This window comes from Arvicanthis niloticus, chromosome 16 (assembly GCF_011762505.2).
Source record: "Arvicanthis niloticus isolate mArvNil1 chromosome 16, mArvNil1.pat.X, whole genome shotgun sequence".
Lineage (NCBI taxonomy): Eukaryota > Metazoa > Chordata > Mammalia > Rodentia > Muridae > Arvicanthis > Arvicanthis niloticus.
In genome coordinates, this window is record NC_047673.1 from 17,008,025 (window position 1) to 17,031,279 (window position 23,255).

General features: G+C 40.4%; 1 protein-coding gene across 1 annotated transcript in view; it reads right to left on the minus strand.

The window, feature by feature from the left end:
* The window catches only part of LOC117721719 (disintegrin and metalloproteinase domain-containing protein 32-like), a 110,632-nt gene that overhangs the window by 67,269 nt on the left and 20,108 nt on the right, over positions 1 to 23,255 (minus strand). The window contains exons 4-9 of the mRNA XM_034520517.2: positions 22,506 to 22,581; positions 21,510 to 21,586; positions 19,982 to 20,153; positions 17,650 to 17,718; positions 16,124 to 16,195; positions 15,758 to 15,924 (exon numbers count right to left, since the gene is read on the minus strand). Coding sequence (XP_034376408.1) covers positions 15,758 to 15,924; positions 16,124 to 16,195; positions 17,650 to 17,718; positions 19,982 to 20,153; positions 21,510 to 21,586; positions 22,506 to 22,581 — 633 coding nt within the window. The remainder of the gene's footprint in view (positions 1 to 15,757; positions 15,925 to 16,123; positions 16,196 to 17,649; positions 17,719 to 19,981; positions 20,154 to 21,509; positions 21,587 to 22,505; positions 22,582 to 23,255) is intronic.

Genomic DNA, 23,255 nt, shown 5'->3' on the forward strand with positions numbered 1-23,255 from the left:
CTTAATACTCTATTAAAATAGTATCTGAATCTATTAAGTGTTCTATGAAATCTTAGACTGTTATTTGTTTAAATAAAACAACATTCCTTGGAATGATAAGATGAAATTTTTTAAATTATAGAATTCAATGTTATATGCATAAATTTTAATAATGAATTTTTTCCAAAATAGATTTCAAAGGAAAAATTATTTCAAATGTTATTTCATAGTCATGGGTAGCATAAAATACTAATGTTAATCAAAATACTTCTAATCGATGTATCTTAAAAATCTTCATTAGACTAATTGGTCTGTATTAAACCAAAGGACATTTTAAAACCAAGCTATTGGTGCTTGCTCAGCTGGCTTGAAGCCTTGTCAACTCTCAGGTCAGGCTCCCTGCCTTTAAAAGTCAAGTTTTTTACTTTATTTTAGTGCAGTGGTTCTCAACCTTCCTAAGGCATCTACCCTTTCACACAGTTCTTCATGCTGTGGTGACCCCCAACTACAGCAAAATCATTTCATTGCTACTGCATAACTGTAATTTTGCTACTGTTACTAGTCATAAGGTAAGTATCTGATCTGCAGGATATCTGATATGCAACCCCAAAAGGGGTCATGACTCACAGGTTGAAAACTATTGCTTTAGACTTTTAAAAGTATACATTTTACATGGTACCGAATTAATTTGTAAGTAAATGTTTATGTGAATTATAATTGTTAAATTAAGCTTAAATTCCTTTCAGTTCGTAGTGTAAAGGTCTCAACTCCAACAGCCTGACTCCTTAAACTCAGTTTCCTATCTAGCAAACCAATTAAATAGACAGTACTGAACGAGACAATGGAGAGTGTTTATAATCGGTGTGACACTGTGACTTCACTGGAGAGACAGACTGAGCCGCCTCCTAGTCCTGGAGCTTTCTTTTTGTGGATATTAACGTAAGCTTTTGAATTTAAATCTTACAGCTTTCAAAAAGAGGAAATATGTACAAACAGGTCTAACTGGGGTGTTATCTCCTTGACCCTTGCCTCAATTCTAGTTCTGCAAGTTCATCAAAAGGCTCCTACTGCCTGAGATATGAACTGCTACAGGATGTACCGTCATCCTGGATGGCAGCCATCAGCCAGGCTCTGCCGAACTGTGCTGGCAAAATTCAAATCTTTCTCATACTATGGACGCCTCCTGAGCTCAAATGAGCAGTAAATGCTTACTGGTAAAAGCAGTGTCAAGGTGCTTGTTACAGTAACTTCCATCTGTGGCACACAGTTAATGCAAATTTGTTAACCAAGCTTAGGCTTATTCAATTGTTTTACCTACATTTATGTTACTTTATGATAGCATACATACGCTTCCCGATCTTTAGATGTAACTCCCCAGGTTTTTTCATTTAAAAATGAAATCTTATTAAAAAGAAAATATTGTTCGCATTTTTGAAAATGATAAAGTAGAAAGGAACTATCAAGTGAAGAAAAAAGACTATATAAGGGGTATAGATTTGAACTATATTCTTGGTGAAAGAAGAATTCTCAACAGAGACATCTCAAATGGCTGAGAAGCACTTAAAGAAATGTTCAAAGTCCTTGGTCATCAGGGAAATGCAAATCAAAACAACTATGAGGGTCCATCTTACACCAATCAGAATGGCTAAAATCAAAAGCTCAAGTGACAGCTCAAGCTGGTGAAGATGTGGAGCAAGAGGAACATTCTGTCATTGCCGGTGTATGTGCAAATTTGTACAACCACTTTGGAAATCAGTCTGGTGGTTTCTCAGAAAATTGGAAATAGGTGTACCTCAAGACCCAGCTGTACTACTCCTGGGCATCTACCCAAAATAAGCTCCACCAAACCACAAGGACAAGTGCTCAACTATCTTCATAGCAGCCTTATTCATAATAGCCAGAAACTGGAAACAATCTAGGTGTCCTTCGACCAAACATTGGGTAAAGAAAATGTGCTCCATTTACACAGTGGAGTACTGAGTAGAACTAGAAAACATCATCCTGGGTGAGACAACTCAGACCCAGAAAGATAGATGTGGTATGTACTCACTTTTAAATGGATATTAGTCATAAAGTACAGGACACCTCTGCTACAATCACTGACCCAAAGAAGCTAAGTAACAAGGAGGGCCCAAGGGAGTATGCTTGAATCTGAGAAGGAAAAATAGATTAGACATCAGAGAGGTGGGTGAAAGAAAAGTGTCAGCCTCAACTTCCTCCGAGGTTGTCAGGGGGGTAAGGGGAGCAGAGGTAAGGGGCAGGGCTCAGATGGCTGGGAAAACCTCAGAATGACTTCCCCAAACAGCTTTAGTGAGACAGCTCAACTTTATTCAGGGTGAACAAGGGCTTTATAGATAATATTGAAGAGTGGGTAGGAGTTTTCAGAGTGGGTGTACTTTATTGGCTGGGTCTGAGGTGATGGGAATGCTTTATTTACATGAAGAGGAATTCCAAGAACCTGCTGAGCAGGTTCTTATCAGGATAAAGAAAGTTGAACCTGGAATCTGGGCAAAGACTATCCCACTGTCCTCAAGGGTGGGGGAAGTAGGAACATGTAGGCTGAGACCTGGGAGAGACTGGTCCTAGGATGAGATTTGGGGGTTTGGGGCATATCTCAACCTTGCTTTTGCTCCAGGCTAGCTCCCCAAGTCCCATGTGCCCAGAGAAGAGGACTGGGTTGGGAAGTTGTAGGGCTGGGAACAGAAGGGTGAGGTGGGAGGATGACAGAGGGAGAGAATACTGGGAGAGACAACTGGATTGGGGGCACATCTGGGATGAGCTAGAAACCTAGAACAATGGAAAATGAGGAATCTATGATGGTGACTCCTAGCAATGGGGGACATGGAGCCTGAACTGGCTATCTCCTGTAACCAGGCAAGACTTCCAATGGAGGGATTGGGACACCGACCCAGCTGCAAAACCTCATACCCACAATTTGTCCTTCCTATAAGATATGTGGCACAAAATTTGAGGGAAAGCCCAACCAATGATCCAGCTTGAGACCCATGCCACGAGAGGGAACCTATCCCTGACACAATCTATGACGTTCTGCTATACTTACAGATAGGAGCCTAGCAAAACTATAATTAAGAAGGCTTTAATCAGAAACTTATGGAAACTAGTGCAGACACCCACAGCCAAACATTAGGTAGAGCTTAGGGAATCCTGTTAAAGGTGGGAAGGAAGGATTGAAAGAGCCAGAGGGGTCAAGGACACCTACAGAATTAACTAACCTGGGTCCAGAGCAGCCCATAGAGACTGAACTGCCAACCAGAGAGCGTGCATAGGATGGACCTAGGCAGTCTGCACATATGTAACAGTTTTATAACTGAGTCTTCATGAGGGACTCCTAAAGTGGGAACAGGGGCTCTCTCTGACTACATTGCCTGACTTTGGATCCCTTTCCTCTAACCCAGTTGCCTTGTCTCGCCTCTATGGAATAAGATGCATGTAATATTACTGCAACTCAATATGCCAAAGCTGGTTGATATCCATGAAAGGCCTCCCCTTTTCTGAGGAGACAGGGAGCAAGGATGAGTGGGGGAAGGAGGGAGAGGCTGGGAGGTAGAGGAGGAAGAGGAAGCTGTAATTGAGATGTAAGGTAAATAATAATATGTGGCTCCCTCTTACACACAGGACTGTTCTCAGTAGAAGCAATGACTACAAAATCTGACAGATGCTCAGATATAGAGACCAGAATGGTGGACGTTCAGAGCCAAACTGTCCTAGGCCAATTTTAGCCCCATTTATTACCTAGTCCTGCATATGGCCTAACATGTACGAACAGGCGCCTAGCTTCCACCTACCAAAAAGAATAATGAGCTTGGTCTGCATCAAAGGCCAATAGCTAAGATGCCCACCTCAGCTGTAGTCTGCCCACCTGATGTGCCCACCAAGGTCTTTAAAAGGTGCCTTGACATAAGACTTTCTTTGTTCTGTAAAACTTCACAAAATTATTACATTAGAACCTGGGGATTGGGGTAACCTGAATCTATGTACACAGGTCATGGTCAAGTCATAGTTGGCTCCAGAATAAACCGTCTCTTGTCCCCTTCGAGATAAGAGCTCTGTACTTGAATGAGCCATTTCTTGTCCTGTTTTCTCCTAGACACAGGACTAGAGGCTGAGCTGTCCCTTCTCAGTTGAGCAGCACACAGCTCCAGGGAAATTTGTTGATTTCCACTGAAGGGCCAGAGTCTTGTTCAAACTTGCTTGCTTCCAGCTCTATGATCTGTAGTCTCTCATTCCTGGCACCAGAGAGTTAGAATCTCTTCATAGCGTATCTGGGTAAAGATTTTTCAATTTTTTTTTTTTTTTTATTTTGAATACTCATTTTCATTTTATTAATTTTCTGCGTTTTTTGCTAACCTCTTTTGTCTTCAGTGTTTATGCTTAACTTGCTGAGGTGCTGAGGGGTGCCTAACTTTTGTAATGAAAGGGCCAATATGGGCATGGGGCTTTTTTTCTTTCTTTTTTATTTTACTCTTCTCTCATACAATACATCCCAGCCAATCACAGTTTCCCCTCCCTCCATTCCTCCTAACTCTTCCCCCATCTCCCCTCTCCCTGAGATCCACTCAACTGCTCCTCCATTTCCCTTCAGAAGAAGATCAGGCCTCCCAGGGGGCTATCCACTGAATGCGCCATGACCGGGTGTGCTGAGGTATTTTCTTCCACTCTAATACGGAAATTTATCACTACATTATTTCCTGCCACCACTCTTCTATCTCCAGCTCACATTTCTTTACACTTCGCATTTTCAATTATGTTTCTGCATCTATAGGATGCATCTACAGTGAGTTCAGGTACCTATGGAAGCCGGAAGAGGGCACTGGATCCCAAGAAACTGGAGTGTCACAGCTGTAGAGCATCCAACTTAAGTGCTGAAAACCAAACTTAGATCCTCTGCAGGAACAGTATGTGTTAGTCATTGCTCAGCTCCTACAAATGTTAATATGAGTTTTATGTATCGTTTTTCTCGGAATACTTTCAAGTTTTTAATACATTCTCTGAGTTACATGTCATTTAAATGTGTATGTTTTCATTCCAAATATTAGAAGAAATTTAAAAATAACCTTACTCTGCTTTTAAACTAATTCTGTGGTTAAAGAATGTATATTAATAATGAGATTTTTTTTGTTCATTTTGCATGTTCATTTTGCACATATACTTTGCTCAAGTATGTATAATGCTCTGTAATGTCAATTAGTTCAAGTTAGTTAATAGTTATGTTTAAAATATGCAGCAAATGTTAACTTAGTTTTCTTTGTTGTGAGTTTTAGCTCTGTGTATTGTAAGGCTCTGTAATTAGTGTCATAAATGCCCATGCACACAGGGTACTCACCTTTCTTTATTATTTGACGTGGGCCTTAGTAAAATTCTTTCCTCTAGGTTCTTCACCTGGTAGCCTAGCTGGCCCAGCTTCTTATTACTAAAGCACATGATTTTCATCATTTTGCTTTCTCTACAACTATGTTTTGTACACATGGACCACAACAAGCTCTTACTTTTTTAATTTGATACTACATGAGGTGGCCTGCATGAGACACTCCCCATAAGCCTCAGGCACTCAGATACTGGGTAGGTCCTTATTTGGTGGCTGTTTGGGCATTAGGACTAGAAGGTATGGCCTTGCCAAAAATGCATGTTACTGGGGTGCAGGGAGCTTTGAGGCTTCAAAAGATCATTCCCATTCCTAGAGTGCCCTCTGCCTCCTGCTCAAAGTTTGAGATGTAAGCTCTCTGCTGTTCCTGCTGCCATGCCTTCTCTTTGCCATCATGGACTCTAAACCCTCTAGAACCATAAGCCCAATTAAATACTTACAAGTTGCCTTGGTCATGGTGTTTTAGCACAGCAATAGAAAAGTGAGTGATATACTACAGTTTCTGTCTTCAAAGTCTTCTACTTAAACCAAATATATTTAATGTGACTAATGGGAGTGACTTAAATCTGTCATCTGATTCTTTGTTTATTTAACATTTGGATTGAGGACATCTCTATGTCTATCTTATTGCTTTTGCATTGGCTTATCACCTATTATCTTCTTTTCCACGGTGGTTTTGACTCTTGCATTATGCATCTTTAACATGACAACTTTAACCACTGTCTTTTCTTACTTCTCAGATGCAGTATCACAGAGGGCAAAGTCAAGAGCCCACTGGGTAGTAAACAGATCTGTCCCTTATGTCAGCTGACACCATTTAAGACTGGGACTTTTTGATCTCCTACATGGCACTTCATTTGCTCTCCATGTCATAGGCAGAAAGCCACAAGGCAGTGCCATAACTCTCAGTACTGCCCGACAGCAAGAGGAAGACCACTCTTCATGGGTTAGCACCTAGGGATCAATAAGTAGCATCCTATTACTCCCCAGAGGAATGGTGTTAACGGTGTCCTAGTCAGAGACAACTCCTGCTCCTGCCCCAAAGAAGTAATAATCAGCTTCAACTGAGACAAAGGAGGAAGCAATGAACCAGCTGCAGACCAGAAAAGCCCTGGGCATAGAGCAATACCTAGCAAGGAGACAGGAGCCATGGACAAACATTCAGAAATAATAAGAAGGTAGCCTTCTCAGAGCTGCTGGAAGGGCAGGCATCAACAACTCCGGTCAGAAATATGTAGTGGGGGTCGGGGGGGGGGGGGAATGGGGAACAACTAGAAAGTCTCAGGGATGGGAGAGGCTCCCAGGACCCAATGGGGATGATACTAGCCAAAATACCCAACAGAGGGTAGGGTAGATAGAACCTGAGGAGGCCACCCCCACTAGATAGATATGGCCCTGAGTTGAGGGAAGGGGCCACACACCCATCTCAAATATTTTAACCCAGGATTGTTCCTATCTAAAGGAAATGCAGGGAAAAAAAAAAAAAAAAGCAGAGACTGAAGGAGAAGGCATCCAGAGACTGCCCCACCTTGAGATCCATCCCATCTACAGACACTATTGCTGATGCCAAGAACTACTTGCAGACAGGAGCCCAGTAGGGTTGTCCTCTGAGAGGCTCTGCCAGCACCTGATTAAAACAGATGCAGACATTTACAGCTAACCATTGGACTGAGCCTGGGGACCCCAATGAAAAAGATACGGAAGGACTGAAGGAGCTGACAGGGACTGCAACCCTATAGGAAGAATAACAATATCAACTAACCAGACCCCTCAGAGCTCCCAGGGACTAAACAACCAACCAAAGAGTATACTCGGGTGGGTTCATGGCTCCCACTACATACATAGCAGAGGATTGCCTTATTTGGCATCAGTGGGAGGGGAGGCCCTTAGTCCTGTGGAAATGCTAGAGGAGTGAAGTAGGAGTCCGAAGGGTGGGGAGTATCCTCTTAGAGGCAAAGAGGAGGGGGAGGGGGTAGAGGTTTGCAGAGGGGAGACCGGGAAGGGAGACAGCATTTGAAATGTAAATAAATAAAATAATCAATACACAAAGAGTAAGCATCCAGTTAATTCAAAGTTCTATACTACCATAAACACAGAACATAAACCTGTCACACACAACTTGAAGAGTATAATATATCAAGAGCTAGACAACATGGGAAGAGTAAAGGGGGAATTAAAGGTTAGAAATGGGAGAGAAATAGTGCAAGTACCAAGGAGTATTCTCTATTTTTCTGTTATTCTTCTGTTTTCCTCGATGCTAAATAGCCATTATTTCAAAACTGCTTGCTATAACCTAAGGATGAACTTTAAAGGCATTATGGTAACCACAAAGCAAAAATGTTTAACATACAAACTGAACAAGTAAGCAAGGGATCACAGCAGCACACAATTAGAGGAAAACTACTTACCCACAAAGTTAGGCTTTATTCATTGGTAATTGCTTTAAATGTAAATGGCTCAAATTCTCAAAATTAAGTCAGTGATTGACTGGATTAAAATACAACCCTCAACTCTATGATACTCACAAGACTCTCACTTTACCTCTAGGAATACAGACTGAAAACAAAGGAGGGCTATAAGGCATTCTATGTAAATGGAATAAAAAGGAGGGTAGCCACAGGCACATAAAATAAAATTTAAAAATCTCTGAACAATCACCTAACATTGTATTCAAAGAACTAGAAAAACTAATGAAACCCAGACTTAGCAGAAGAAAATAAATAACAAAAAAACAGAGTAGAGCTAAATGAAGCTAAGAAGCAAGAGTGCTGTACAAATAGATGGATCTAGAACCATGCAAGAGAAGAATTGACAGGGTAACTGAGAAGAGCAGAGAAAACAAGACTAGAATATCTTGGCACTCAGAAGTTACCACAAAACACTAAACCCTAGAAGACAGAACGCCTGAACAGCTGCTATGATCTACAGGTCAAAGAAGAAGGAAAAGGATAAAAACTCTCAGACTCAAAGAGAGAGATAAAATTTAGTCTCCACATAAATGCCAGAGAGCATGATGGCCAGCCTTTAACTCCAACACACGGAAAACAAAGGTAGGGCACCCCACAAACAATCTGGCTGGCAAGATTGGCCATATTGGGGGCTAATAACAGATGGGGAATAAAGACAGAGTGAGGAAAAAAAGCTGCTGCCCTGGGGGAATTCAGAATGAAATTACTTCCCTCCCTGTAGGAGGACAGCAGAAGATAGAGTGTAGGGTGCATGGTTAAAGGAAGGGACTCTGAAGTCTTTAGTAAACATAGATAGTTCATAGATTTGTCATAAACACATGCCTTAAGAGGTCATATACAAAGCAATATTGAGAGCCTATCTATGAAACATGACTGCGATTAACCCATTATTTATAGCCAAATTCCAGACACTAACACTGAGAAACAGATAAATTATCCTCAATGTTTTATTTTAACTAGTCAGTTATGACTGTAAAGAGAATCTGTAAATTATGAACTCAAAAAAAAATACTACCTAGAAGACCAAAAAAAAAAAAAAAAAAAGTAAACATTAGTTGAAAAGTTCCATCATTTTAAAAACAAAGATAAATGTTTGAAAAAAAAAAACATATGTGCAGAAAACAGAAAATCCCCTTCCCGTCTGGGCCAGAGCACTAAGCAGATCTTGGGTGGCAGCTCTGCCCCCAACCTCCAAAAACCCAGAGAAAGCGGGGATCCCAGGCGCTCTAACTCAGACAGTATCTTAGGTAAGCAGACAGCAGGGCCTGCCATAAACAGGGAGTAACTGGGACCCACAAGGACCCAGGAAGTCACTCCCGTCCCGGAACACTGGTTCCTTCCGGTCTGGGCCAGAGCATTGAGCAGATCTTGGGTGGCAGCTCTGTCCCCAACCTCCAAGAACCCAGAGGAAGCAGGGATCCCAGGCGCTCTAACTTGGACAGTGTCTTAGAAACTAGTTCTCAGATCTGAGGCCTGGATCAGACCTCTGCCAGGTCTGCTGTTCTGTGGACCCCGGATTCCACCTGAGACATACTAGAAGGTCCACTCAACCCAGAGCCACAGAGGAACAACTGAACTCAGAGCATCAGACAACATATCCTGAGATATTCTAGAGGAGACACTGCACCCAGAACAGCAGACACCTAGCTGGACTACTACCTTGGAGGCACCATATCCTGAGGCATCCTAGAGGTACCATTGTAATCAGTGCAGCTGGAAAAGATCACAGAGACATCTGGACCCCTAGGAGATCAAACACAAGCTAGATAACTGGAAAGACAGGCTTCAGTCAGAGACAGCAAGTACAGGCAGCACTAGAGTTAACCAGATGGCAAAAGGCAAGAGCAAGAATGTAAGCAACAGAAACCAAAGTTACATGGCATCATCAGAACCCAGCTCCCCCATCAGAGCAAGCCCTGAACACCCCATCACACCAGAAAAGCAGGAATCAGAATTAAAATCACTTCTCATGATGATGATAGAGGGCTTTAAGAAAGACATAAATAACACTCTCAAAGAAATGAAGGAGGGCACTGGTAGACAGATAGAAACCCTTAAAGAGGAAACACAAAAATCCCTTAAGGAATTGCAAGAAGATGCAACCAAACAGAAAAAGGAATTAAACAGAACCATGCAGGATCTAAAAATGGAAGTAGAAACAATAAAGAAATCACAAAGGGACAATACCCTGGAGATAGAAAACCTAAAAAAAAAGATCAGGAGTCATAGACACAAGTATCACCAACAGAATACAAGAGATGGAAGAGAGAATCTCATGTGCAGAAGATACCATGGAAAACATTGACACAACTGTCAAAGAAAATGCAAAATACAAAAAGCTATTAACCCAAAATATACAAGAAATCCAAGACACAATGAGAAGGCCAAACCTAAGGATAATAGGTATAGATGAGGGGGAAGACACCCAACTAAAAGGACCAGTAAATATCCTCAACAAAATTATAGAGGAAAACTTCCCTAACCTAAAGAAAGAGCTGTCCATAAATATACAAAAGCCTACAGAACTCCAAATAGTTTAGACCAGAAAAGAAATACTTCCCACCATATAATAGTCAAAACATCAAATGTACAAAACAAAGGAAAAATACTAAAAGCAGTAAGGGAAAAAGGCAAAGTAACATATAAAGGCAGACCTATAAGAATTACACCAGACTTCTCACCAGAGACCATAAAAGCCAGAAGATCCTGGACCGATATCATACAGACCCTAAGAGAACACAAATGCCAGCCCAGACTACTATACCCAGCAAAACTCTCAATCATTATTGATGGAGAAACCAAAATATTCCATGACAAATCCAAATTTACACAGTATCTCAACACAAATCTAGCACTTCAAAGAATAATTGGTGGAAAACTCCAACAAAAGGAGGGAAACTACAACCCAGAAAAAGCAAGAAAGTAATCTTCCAAAAACCCCAAAAGAAGATAGTTACACAAACATATCTCCATGGATGTTAGCCCAAAAGCTTGGATTAGCGAAGACTCAACCCACAGACCACATGAAGCTCATGAAGAAGGAAGACCAAGAGGGGATGCCTCAGTTCTACTTAGAACGAGAAACAAAAATGCTCAAGGGAGCAAATAGGGAAACAAAACATGGAACAGAAACTGAAGGAGGGGCCATCAGGAGACCATTCCACCTGAGTATTCACCCCATGTACAACCACCTAAGCTAAACACTGTTGTGGATGGCTGGAAGTGCATAATGTGAGGAACATGATATATCTGTCTCCTTAGAGGTCTGCCAAAGACTAAAACACTCAGAGGACAATGTTCACAGTTAACCACTGATATGATCAGGGGTTTCCCAATGGAGAACTTAGTGAGAGGCCTGAAGGAGCAGAAAGGGTTAGTGACCCCAGGTGGAAAGCAACAATACCAAACAACCAGAGCCCCCCAGTGTCTAAACCACCATCCTGGGAACACATAGGGAGGGACCCAAGACTCCAGAGGTATATGTAGGGGAGGACGGCCTTGTCGGACATAGGTGGGAGAGTAGTTTCTTGGTCCCATAAAAAAAAAATGAACACACAGTGGAGGGGGGGGGAATGTGAGGGCAGGGAGGGGATAGCGAGGGGGGGTAGGTGCAGTCACTGCCTCATAGAAGCATGAGGAGGGGGATGGGATAGGAGTTTTCTGGGTGGTGGGAGGAAGTAGGGTAAGGGGATAAAATCTGAAACGTAAATACTACAACCAATTTTAACAAGCGAAAAAAAAAGTCGTCAGAACCAACATCTTTAAAAAAAAATGTCAGCCCCCTGGGGGTGGGAAATTTTTTTTTCTTGATACTAAAACTTGTTCTGAGAATTGTATATTGCATAATACACAGCCTTGGTGTATCTACTCATCAAGCATACTGAGCAGACCTGCCCAAACCTCCAATGTCCTGGAATTCCATCTGGATTCAGTGAAGACACAGCATCAGAGGCTTATCAACTTACTCTTCCCCCCACCCCTCTTCTAAAATCTCAACGCCCTTAATCAACTTGAAGAAGTTAAAGAAGAGTCAGCGCCCCTATTCCCTGAGCTTGGGGACTAATGTGATTAATAATGGTCTGTCTTTCTAGGGACAAGTAGTGGTTTTGTTGGAACAGGGGGGATTAGCTAGGACTTATTGCATAGCCATAACCTATTGGTAGAAATCTGTATAATTATTATCAAGATGAAGTTATAATTTCTTAAATGGTACAAAATTTACTTTGATTTCAAATTTAAGGTTTTCATTGGTATGAGCCTCTTATTAATATAAAAATGAGATGAATATTGATACTCTCATGGGCATTGTGCCTGTATAACACATTTAGGAATATAAGGCCTAGACCCAGCCCTTTTTTAACTGATTTGGGATGGTTAACCTATGAGTTAAGGGACTATAGCAAATTCATGGTTTTGAGTTTATTGTTAGGGTGTTTTCCATATTTTATTTAGAAATAGCTGAGAGGAGTGAACAGACAACAGTCCAGGTTACCTTACATGGATAGTTGGTTTTCAAAACATCAGAAGTCCATAGAACTGACGCTACAAATATTTATATATTAATGTTCATTTTGATTAGAGACCTGTCTGCTCCTGACAGCTTCCTGTCGTGGATTCTAAGAAGAAATTGAGCATCCTTGGAGATACTCCAGTTGTGCAGTGACAGCCACTAGGCAAGAATTGCCTCTCTCCATCTACAAATTTCTGTCCAGAAAAGGACACACATGCAGAATAGTCGACTGATTATATCTGCCTAGACAGAGTAATCAGCCCTTAATAATCCTGCATCACCAAGGTCTGTCAGATGATTCTGGGCCAGAAGGCTGAAGAGTTGATGCTCCAACGTCCGGTAGTATAGGGGCTTTTCAAGTGTTCAGTGGTCTCTATAAATTGGCTAAGTTTTAGAAGCTATGCTTAGTGCTTCCCATAACTTCAGTTAACTCAGTCATTCTGGATTTCTGATGGGGTTGAAGACCTATAGTCTCATAACCAATCCTGGCTATTTACTTTGAGAGAAAAGGTCTGAGTAGATGGTTTTCAGCTGACATTCATTCTAAAGCCAAAAAGCCAGGATCAAAAGTAAGTGTTTTAGTTAGAAGAGATGACAGAGGTTCTGGTTAGTCAATAGAATGATGGACTGGGTATTAGGACTATCTTGTACCTCAGTGGTACAATTAGGAATAAGCGTGCTCTAATTGTATTTTGAGAGAAAAGTTCTATTTTAACAGGAAGAGTGATATGTAGGAGGAGCTAAGTGGGAAGGAGTACTGAGAGGAAGAGATGGAACAAGGAGAGAAGATGAAGAAGAGGAGAAGCTAGGTGATGAGAGAGAGAAAGAGAGAGGGGGCATGGAGGCAAATGTTCACATGTCTCCACCAGTCAAAGATAGTTTTTATATCTAGGTTGGGTATTGGGTTATGCTTCTGATTGAGCATTATCAAACTTATAAATCCTTTGATTAACATTTTTAAAAAATCGTATAAAAGGAAAGGGGGAGCATGGGACAGGGGTGTTCTAGGGAGGGGAAATGTGGAAAGGGGATGGCATCTTAAATGTAAATAAAATATAAAATAAAAAAATAAATTAAAAAAAATGTAAGAAAAAAAAAAAAAAAAAAGAAAACAGAAAGTCACAAGCGAACATTAACAAACCCAACCTGGCCACCCAAGACACCATCAGTAGTCTGGAAATCAAAAAACCATTGACAGATCCCAAAGAAAAGCCATTCACTAAAAGTTAACATGTAGCCATGATTTTTAAAACTTACTTTAAAACGGGAGGCTAAATGGCTTTTACACTAACTCCATCGTGAATATGGTTCCTAATCTTAGGAAGTCAAGTTTTTCCTTTCAGATCAAGAATAACATAAGATTACTTTGATTTTTACTCACTACAATCTTAGGACAGAGTAAGCTTGTTAAAAGAAGTAAAACTTGTAGCACCCAAATGATACAATTTTACACACACACAAAAAAAAATCAGAAAACTGGGGCCATGAGATGGTTCAGTAGATAAAGTCACTTGCTTCATACATGACCACCTGAGCTCCCAGGAATCTACATGACAGAAGAAAAAAAACAACTTCTGAAAGCTAACCACTGTCCTTCTCATGCACCCTGTGGCATGCATGTACACATACACACACACACACACATGTACATGCACACACATGTACACACAAGTCAAATAAGTGTGAAAGAATTAGGACATCTTATTATTAACTTACTAATTATTAATAATGAGTTCAATAAACACAGAGAACAATCCTAATGTAAGCTATGAACTTCAGTTAATAATGAATCATTATTGTTTCATAAATTGTATAAAGTACCACCCAATACAAAATGTTAACAATAGTAATGGGACTGAAGCGGTATGGCTAGGGACTACCTGGAAATTATCCTCTATGCCTGTATCTGTAAGGTGAAAACTTGTGAAGAAAGAAGAAGAAGAAGAAGAAGAAGAAGAAGAAGAAGAAGAAGAAGAAGAAGAAGAAGAAGAGGAGGAGGAGGAGGAGGAGGAGGAGGAGGAGGAGGAGGAGGAGGAGGAGGAGGAGGAGGAGGAGGAGGAGGAGGAGGAGGAGGAAGAGGAGGAAGAGGAGGAGGAGGAAGTAAAATCTGTATATGTAAAAAAATGAATTTAGGTAATTATAATTCCAAAAAGCCAATAACCAAAAAACAGTAATAATTTCATACTTGTGGTGGTTTGAGAATGGCCCCTTGTAGACTCATATATTTGAATGTTTAGTCACCAGGGAGTGGAACTATTGAAGAGATTTTAAGGATTAGGAGGTGTGGTCTTGTTGAAAGAAGTGTGTCATTGGGGGTGGGCTTTGAGGTTTTAAAAGCTCAAGCCAGACCCAGTCTCATTCTATCTGTCCCTCTCTGTCTCTCTCTGTCTCTCTCTTTCTATGTCTCTCTCTCTCTCTCTCTCTCTCTCTCTCTCTCTCTCTCTCTCTCTCTCTCTCTCCCCACCCCTTGTGGCCTGCAATTAAAAATTAAATGCTTTCATTTGTAAGGATTGCCTGGATCATAGTGGCTCTTCCCAGCAATAACAAAGGCGGTACACAGAGACATTAACTGCATTTCTGTATATCTACAACATACATTAGAGCATTAAAATATTAACATTGGCAAAATTAATAGACCTAGAAATAAATACCAAAGTTATGGAAGAACTCCAGGGGAAAAAAGTGAAAGTTTTTCAGGAGACTAGAAGAATTATTTGAAAAATGGAGAGATGTATCCAAACTCATTGAACGGAATGTTCTACATAATAAAAATGTACATGACACTGAAAAATCAGTCCTTCCAAATGAATCAATTAAGTTGCTTAAAGCCATGTAGAAACTCTATAAAAGGCTATTTACAAAGCAAATTGTGACACAGTGCTGGTCCATCTATATGACAGAAAATCAAATTGTACCCCTCTTTTATACTATATCAAAATTAGTTGAGTTGCATATATTTGAAGATAAATACTTACATATGAAGACATCTGTGGTATATTGCTAGCAATTCTTATATATAGCTGCCATTTATCACCTTTATACATTTTAAAAATAATAGAGAATATCGATTCAGATAAATACTCATGAACGACTTCACACTGGCCAACTGTATAATCAACATATAAACTTTACTGGATGAATCCTCAGTGTTAAAGAAACATCCGACTCTGCTGTGACATAGTGCAGGCTCTCAAGAGTCAGAAAATGGATGGAGCTCTGTAAATCCTTGTCCACTGTTTTATGAAAGAATAATACACTGAGAAACAAATGTCATTCACACCTTTTTCACTACCTGACAGTTGGAAAGAACAAATAAAACATGTGAATGATCAGAAATGAATAACAGCTCCCTGGGTTAAACTATAGCACGCATCTTTGGTTTTCTTTATAGAGTATCAAATATTCAAATATTCTTACATGAATAGATACGCAACATCATGAGGTCTTAGGGTAAGATAGGACTGCTTCCATTCTAAAAATCTATTCAATAATTCATCTGCTTCACCAACTGTAGGAATCTTATTTTTATCTGACCACAACTCCAGTGAGGACAACACAACAGTAATCTTCAGTTGGGCAAACACCTAAAAACAGAAGAAACCAATATACACAGTTACTCTCTCTGATTTTATAATGCCCTAGGCCAGAAAATATTTTCAATTTTTCACAAATCCACACTCTGTTTATATGCATGGCTTAATTATTCAGAAATGTCACATCAAGTTAGTATGAAAGATCATTTCAAAATGAAAAAAATTCTGGTATAAAAAGGAAAATACTTACTGAATTTATAAGATTGATAATTTCAATGATTTTATTTGTTATAATCATGCTGTCAAAGCCCAAGTAATCATACTAAAAGACAGAAATAATTTTATAATTAAAATACTATTTTTGTATGATGGTTTGGGTACTTATATCTACTGTCTGAAGTTTGAGGATGATATAGAATTCAGTATTTCAAATAAGATACACGATTCTCAATGTGAGACTATTACAGAACACACTTGTACACATACATACACATTCACATTCACAAAAACACATAAACACACATACACGTGTTGAATACGGATTGACCCAGATGACATTGGCCCCATGATTTTAAACACATCCCCCAGCCTTTCCCAAAAGTCTAATAAATCAACTATTAATCTGTTCTCCCTCAAATCTTCTTACCTCTGACTTCAATTCTGGATTCCTAGCAAGCTCTACCGTGTTAAGGCTAGAACTGCTAACATGTGTTGTCTGTATTCTCTGTGATATTCCACAGGGTGAGAATCAAATATGACCCATCAGACCAAAACCTGGAAAATACATTTACCCTAAAAGCCATAAAATTTTTTGTTTATGGGAGTTGTCATGGTTTGAATATGCTTGGCCCGGGGAGTGGCACTATTAGAAGGTGTGTCCCTGTTGGAGTGGCTGTGTCACTGTGGGTGTGGGCTTTAAGACCCTCACCCTAGCTGCCTGGAAGTCAGTATTCTGCTAGCAGCCTTCAGATGAAGATGTAGAACTCTCAGCTCCTTCTGTACCATGCCTGCCTGGATGCTGCCATGCTCCTGCCTTGATAATAATGGACTGAACCTCTAAACCTGTAAGCCAGCCCCAATTAAATGCTGTTCTTAGAAGAGTTTGCCTTAGTCGTGGTGTCTGTTCACAGCAGTAACACCCTAACTAAGACAGGAGTCAAGGATCTAGAGACATCTTCCTATCAGAAAACAATGGAGTGGGGGAAGGCCAGCACCAAACTTCTATGTTTTATTAAAGCACACGCAGGTGCGCCAGCCACTACTGTCAGCAAAACATTATAGGACTTCAGGCTTTGCAGGAATTGTCTCTTAATAAGGTGATCTCCACTATTTGGTTTTCAGTTAGCAAACTGCTAACACTGCGCTATCTATGACGGAAAGTGGGAAGACTGGAATGTTCCAGTTCCCTCTAACCTGGGCCATTACACATTCACACAGAATATTTTTAAAAGTCACCAAAGCTTCAACATTTTGAAACTATCTTAAAATGTTTATTAGGTTATTATTATTATTATTATTAATTTTACTGTATCTTAGTGTTTTGCCTGCCTAAATGCTTATACACCACATGCATGCCTTGTGCCCTCAGAGGTCAGAAGAGAGCATTGGATCTTCTGGAACTACAGTTACAGAGGGTGGCGAGTCATTACACAGATGCTGAAACTCAAACCTGGGTCCTCTGGGAGAGGAACAAGTAAGCTCTTAATTGCTGAGTCAACTCACAGTCAACGCTCCAGTCCCACACCAAGTACATAAATGAAAAGCAAAGACACATACCAAAGCTTTGTCCACCACAATACTCATCTCTAGATAGAGGGGAAGCAAGTTTTTTAAAGGTGACTTTGGCTAGAAAGAAACAAAAGCACACAAACATTTAAGTTTTCATGATGTAGTTATTTGAAATTCTTTGTTAAAGCTATTAGGGGAACATTTGGGGCAAGCGCTAGTGGGGTTGTACAGCTGGGAAGCTGCTATATAGTGCTTGGGTGTTGTAGCATGGAATTTAGTAGGGAGGACATTGATTATGCAGTCACCCAGTTAATCAACAGCTTCTGACTTTTCAACTCCTCCTATACTAAAATTGGAACGAAGCACTCATGTGCTTTTCTTAACCATCTATTTTATCTGAATGCCAGAATGAATTAAACTAATTTCGAGATTGTAAAGATGTTGAAGACCGCCAGGCGGTGGTGGCGCATGCCTTTAATCCCAGCACTTGGGAGGTAGAGGCAGGCGGATTTCTGAGTTCAAGGCCAGCCTGGTCTACAAAGTGAGTTCCAGGACAGCCAGGACTACACAGAGAAACCCTGTCTCGAAAAACAAAACAAAACAAAAACAAAACAAAAAAAATGTTGAAAACCAAGAAACTATGGTTGTGTTTCATTCCTTTCTGTAGCATGTGACTGTAACATCTCACAAGAGGTAAGTCTGCTTCCCCTGGTTCCTCCTCAGAGCTGCTGGTCAGTAACTGCATGGGAAATACTATGGTGCCAGTTCAGTCCAGGCTGCCTCTGACTGCCATGTGTGCCCTTGGAGCACCAGCTTGTGCATATCCTGCCAGCACACCATACAGCCAGAGACACAAAAGGATACTCTTAGGAAATAGGGTAATCCATTGCTTTAGTGAAAAAACAGGAAACAAAAACAACTATCAACTTTCAGTGATAGCCCACCATGGAAACCCAGCTCACTGGCATCAATGAGAGTGGTGGTTCATGTTCTCTGTGCGGCTTATTGGTACCAGAGATGGCAATGCCAAATTGTTCTCAGTGGATTACAGCTATGCCTCCCAAACTTCCAAACGGGCTTGCACAAAGAGCTATTCCATTCCTCCTTATTGGAACTTTCACGGAGTAGACTTTGTGGAAGACATTTGTAAAACACATCTCAAGGTAAATACAAGAGACAGAAGGCAGGCTGTGGAACAACATGAGAAAGAGGCTGATATGGAGAGCGTAAGGTAGCAATGGGAAAAACAGCTTTGAAAACTCTCAGGCATTCATGCTAGAAAATCTAGAAGGTCACACATGGGCCCAAGTCTAGCTAACACAAGCTAGGAAACTCCTCAAACTGCTGCTACGTTTTCTGCCCTAGCAAACCTTGGAGCTCCGTGCAAACAAGCATGAAATCTAACCATCTGCCACAAATAACCTGAGTAAGCATGGTGGATACACACAAACACAATAAGTCTCAAACCACCGGAGCTCTGGCCCTTTCCCTCCCTTTTGGACTGGCCATATCATAACCCCTTCGTACACAGGGACTCTCCAGCTGCTCCCACATGGCCCCTGGATGGATGTCGGCTACCTGCTTCCACGTTCCCAGCCTTCTACAATTCAGGTCACCACAAAGCACTGTGGTTGCTTGCCAAGGAGCATCACATGCTCCCAGAAACAACCCCACCCCCCACTTAAAAAAAATCAACCAAGTGACAGTAATTAATCTACCCCTTCAGGAATAATTCTAAAATTTAACAGTCTCCATTCCCCCAATAAAAAAGACACAGACTAATAGATTGGACTAGAACACAGGACCTATCTTTTTGCTTCCAAGATATCACCTTAAGGTGAAAAGGATGAAAAAATATATTTCATGCAAATGGAACTAAGAAACACATAGGCATGACTATCCTAATAGCTGACAAACCAAAATCACTGCAAAGAGATTAGGAGGAGACACTTCATACACTGGGTAAACATAGCACATCTCCTTCTCCTAAGACTCAGACCTGGAAAGACAAATGGAGCATGATCCTTGTTATGAAGGTCAGGGGGAGACATCAATTCTTTTCCACCATATTATTGAGATGCCCCTTACAGAATTGTCAGGCATGCCCAGATAAGATTGTTCAGGGCACACCCCAAACAAAGACACAGTTGTTCTTCGTAAGTGTAGATCTGAAGGAGAAGTGGGATTGTGACTCGGGCCATGGTGACATAAATAACCACACTTGTACAAGAGCGCAGGATAGTATAGGAGGCACCTCTGTGTCCTCTCTGTCCTGCATTAGTTTAACAAAGCCATAAGAAATGGCTTTACCACATCATACTTTTTTAAGTTAATTAGAACTAATAAGTGCTTTGGAAGTAATGAAATACACAACATGCACCTTTTTATTGATTAAAATGCCATAGTTCGTTGGCATCTCTAGGTTTCTGCTGTTTTTGCTAAACATCAATTCCTTCTCCTCATTCCCTAACTTATAAACAATATGTTGAGATGAAGCTGTAGATTCCAGGGGCTCGATTCCATAGGACACATTCTCAAACTGCAGGAGTCCTCTGCAAAATTAAGAATAAAACTGCTAAGTGCTTTTTAGAAATCTATATTATGGCATTCTTGTAGCATTCATTAAAATAAGAGGTGTGCAATGTTCAGCCCAGTATTTTGTTCCAGAATCTTAGAGATGACTTTGGAGAGAAAAATGATTTCTCTTACACAAGAATCCAATTTTCTATTTCTCTCTCTCTCTCTCTCTCTCTCTCTCTCTCTCTCTCTCTCTCTCTGCGTCTCTCTCTGTCTCTCTCTCTCTGTCTCTCTCTGTCTCTCTCTCTGTCTCTCTCTCTCTCTGTCTCTCTCTCTCTCTCTCTCTCTCTCTCTCTGTCTCTCTTTGTTAGTTATAAGACTAATTAAACCAGTTCTAAAGCTTTTAGTAGTACAGTGTAACAGCAGTCAATAGCTTCCCTGTGCTTCAATCAGGGACTATGTAACAGGACAGTAACCTGAAATGCTAATAAATTACTCTCAGGTTTGCAGGGCTTGAAAAAACAGATCACAGACCTTTTATTATTTAAAAAATAAATGTGCATCAGTAGTTTTACTAATGAAAATAAAATGCAATGTGACAGTGTTTGCAAAACGATACCTACTTCATTTTTGTTGGGCGTATAGTTTGAATAAGGAATCAAAACCCTGATTCTAAAGAGCTAATCGGCTTGCAGACCTCCGCTTCCCTGAATTGAGGTAGCCCAGTATGTTGCTGCCATTTGAGAAACTGGTTTCAGGTTTGAAACTCAAGGTTTCATACAGGAAGCTCAGAAAACATTTGGAATAGCAAAAGTACACACTAAAAACAGAGGTGGAGAATTCTGTCAAGATCGAAACCTCTTCAAAGCAGAAAAGAAGAAACCAAATAATTCAAGATTTAAAGTAATCACTTTGTTATTTTTTTTAAAAGAAGAGTGTGTCTAACTAATAATTACAACGATGTGACTTGCCTCCTTGCTGTAAAGATAGTTTTCACAAGGGAAAGCAAGACTCACTTATGTTTATCTTACTTTTTGTTTCCGAACATGTAAGTAAGATACATGGTAGGTGTTGTAAAATTTTTATTTGCAGATAATAATCTGTCTTGAACCTTGCTTCTGCAACCTAGAACATTCCATTGACCTTTCTGTTGTTAGGAGGACAACAAGGATATTAGGACATCTAAACCCTCCAGACGTTAAAAAAAAAAAAAAAAAAAAAAAAAAAAAAATCATCTCCAGCCTGAACAGTGTGGGGGAGAGAGATCCCAGACCACTGGGACCCTGATCACTGAGCAACCTGTGAGAAATCTGCCCAGCTGCTCATGAACGGACGTGGAATACATTCGCCATGGCCAAATATCACAGCCCAAGTGGGAGAAAGTGAATAACCTCAGTCCAGCGCACGTGCTGAGGGTGACCACAGAGTTCGGATAGTCTTTGACGTGTCCTTGATAATAGCACTCAGCCTGGGGGGAGGAGAAAGAGTGAACTGGTTACTCAGGATGTAACGAGACTTTCCAAGTTTCCTGCTTTGAAACTAGACACAACTGGCTGGATACTGTGCACACATGTACGCTCCACAATGGCATGTGTGAAGTGATACTCAGAAAGTCTCCAAATTTTTTTTTCCCAATGTATGGATTTAAGACATGAACTAAAAGCCCTGGGAACCATGAAAACCCATGATGTGCCACCTAGAGAAGGAGGTTATATTGTAAGACTCTGGAAGTTTAAAAGGCCAGGTTGGGCAGGAAAGGGGGACTTTGGAGCTATGCTAACACAAAGCATGTCACCTGCAAGGGAAGAAGCATGGAGGAGTATGATGAGGACAGGAAGGAACAGTGCTCCACACATATTCACTAGACGACACACTTCCAGAAGAAGAAAGCCCAAAGGGAAGCGATAGTAAATACACAGAAAACACACATCCATATTAAAATGTTTCAGCACATCACATTACTGGATAATAAATCAAGCATTCAGACTTCTCAGGTCTGAACAGCAAGATTGGCCAAGGGACAGAAAACACACGCAGAGCATAGGAGGACTGATGTGTGTATGTGTGCAGTGAGCAGTGGGTGCGAGGAGTTTTGATCTGTGCTTCTGTGCTCTCAAGTCCTTAATCTACACATTTCATTTTCATTTATATCTATGGTCTCGGGAAGGACGGGTAGAGCACTCTACAGGGAGTGCCCGTGGAAGGCCCTCAGTCAACTAATATAACTCTGCCAAGACGTAGGAGGCACTTCATGACCAAGCAATTAAGTGCCTTAAGTATATCCTCTACGGGTCCTGAGAGCCTTGTGTGTTAGAAAACCAACCACTCAATTATTTTAAAGTTTTTTTTTTTTTTTTTGGAAATTCATAAAATAACTTAAATCTTACCGGAATGTTTGAAGAATGAAAACTCGTAGATCCTTGATTATACATATAAACCATAAAATGATTTGTTAAAAAATTTCTAAGCACAGAAAAAGAGAGAATTCTGAGTTACTCTTTGAGAAACAGAGCAATCATCAGTAAACTCTGTCCCACCCCATGTTTCTGTAAATAAAACTTTATTGGAACATAGCCGTGCCCATTAACCTGAACGTGCTCTGGAGACATTCCAGCTACAGTTTCTGGAGGTAGTAAGTAGTTTGGGCAGAAACTAGAGGGCCTTAAAAAAAAACTCCAGAGCTCCAGAGAAAAAGGCAACTTTTGACATAATGGTAGCATTTTCTTTGACATATTACACTACATGCAAAGAATACACATTTACTCCAAATAATTTCCCCAACTTGATTTTATTTTTTATTTTCAAAAAGAGTTCCTTTTTTTATGTTATCTCCTAGAGCTAGGGTTACAGCTGGTTATGGGCCATTTAAGCACTGAGAACAAAGGCCAAGTCCTTTGCAAGGACAGACTCCTAACCACTGAGCTATCTCTCCAGCCCACCAGCTCCTTTTCATAAAGGGAAGAGGCTTCAAGAGGGGTAAAAACTTATAGAGATATGAACTGGATGGAGGATTGTGAGAATTTTCTGCTCCTTTATTTGAATATATATGATATAAATATATCTATTACTATATATTACATATAATTTATTTATATCTATTGTATAATATTTAGATATATATTATATAATGTACAACA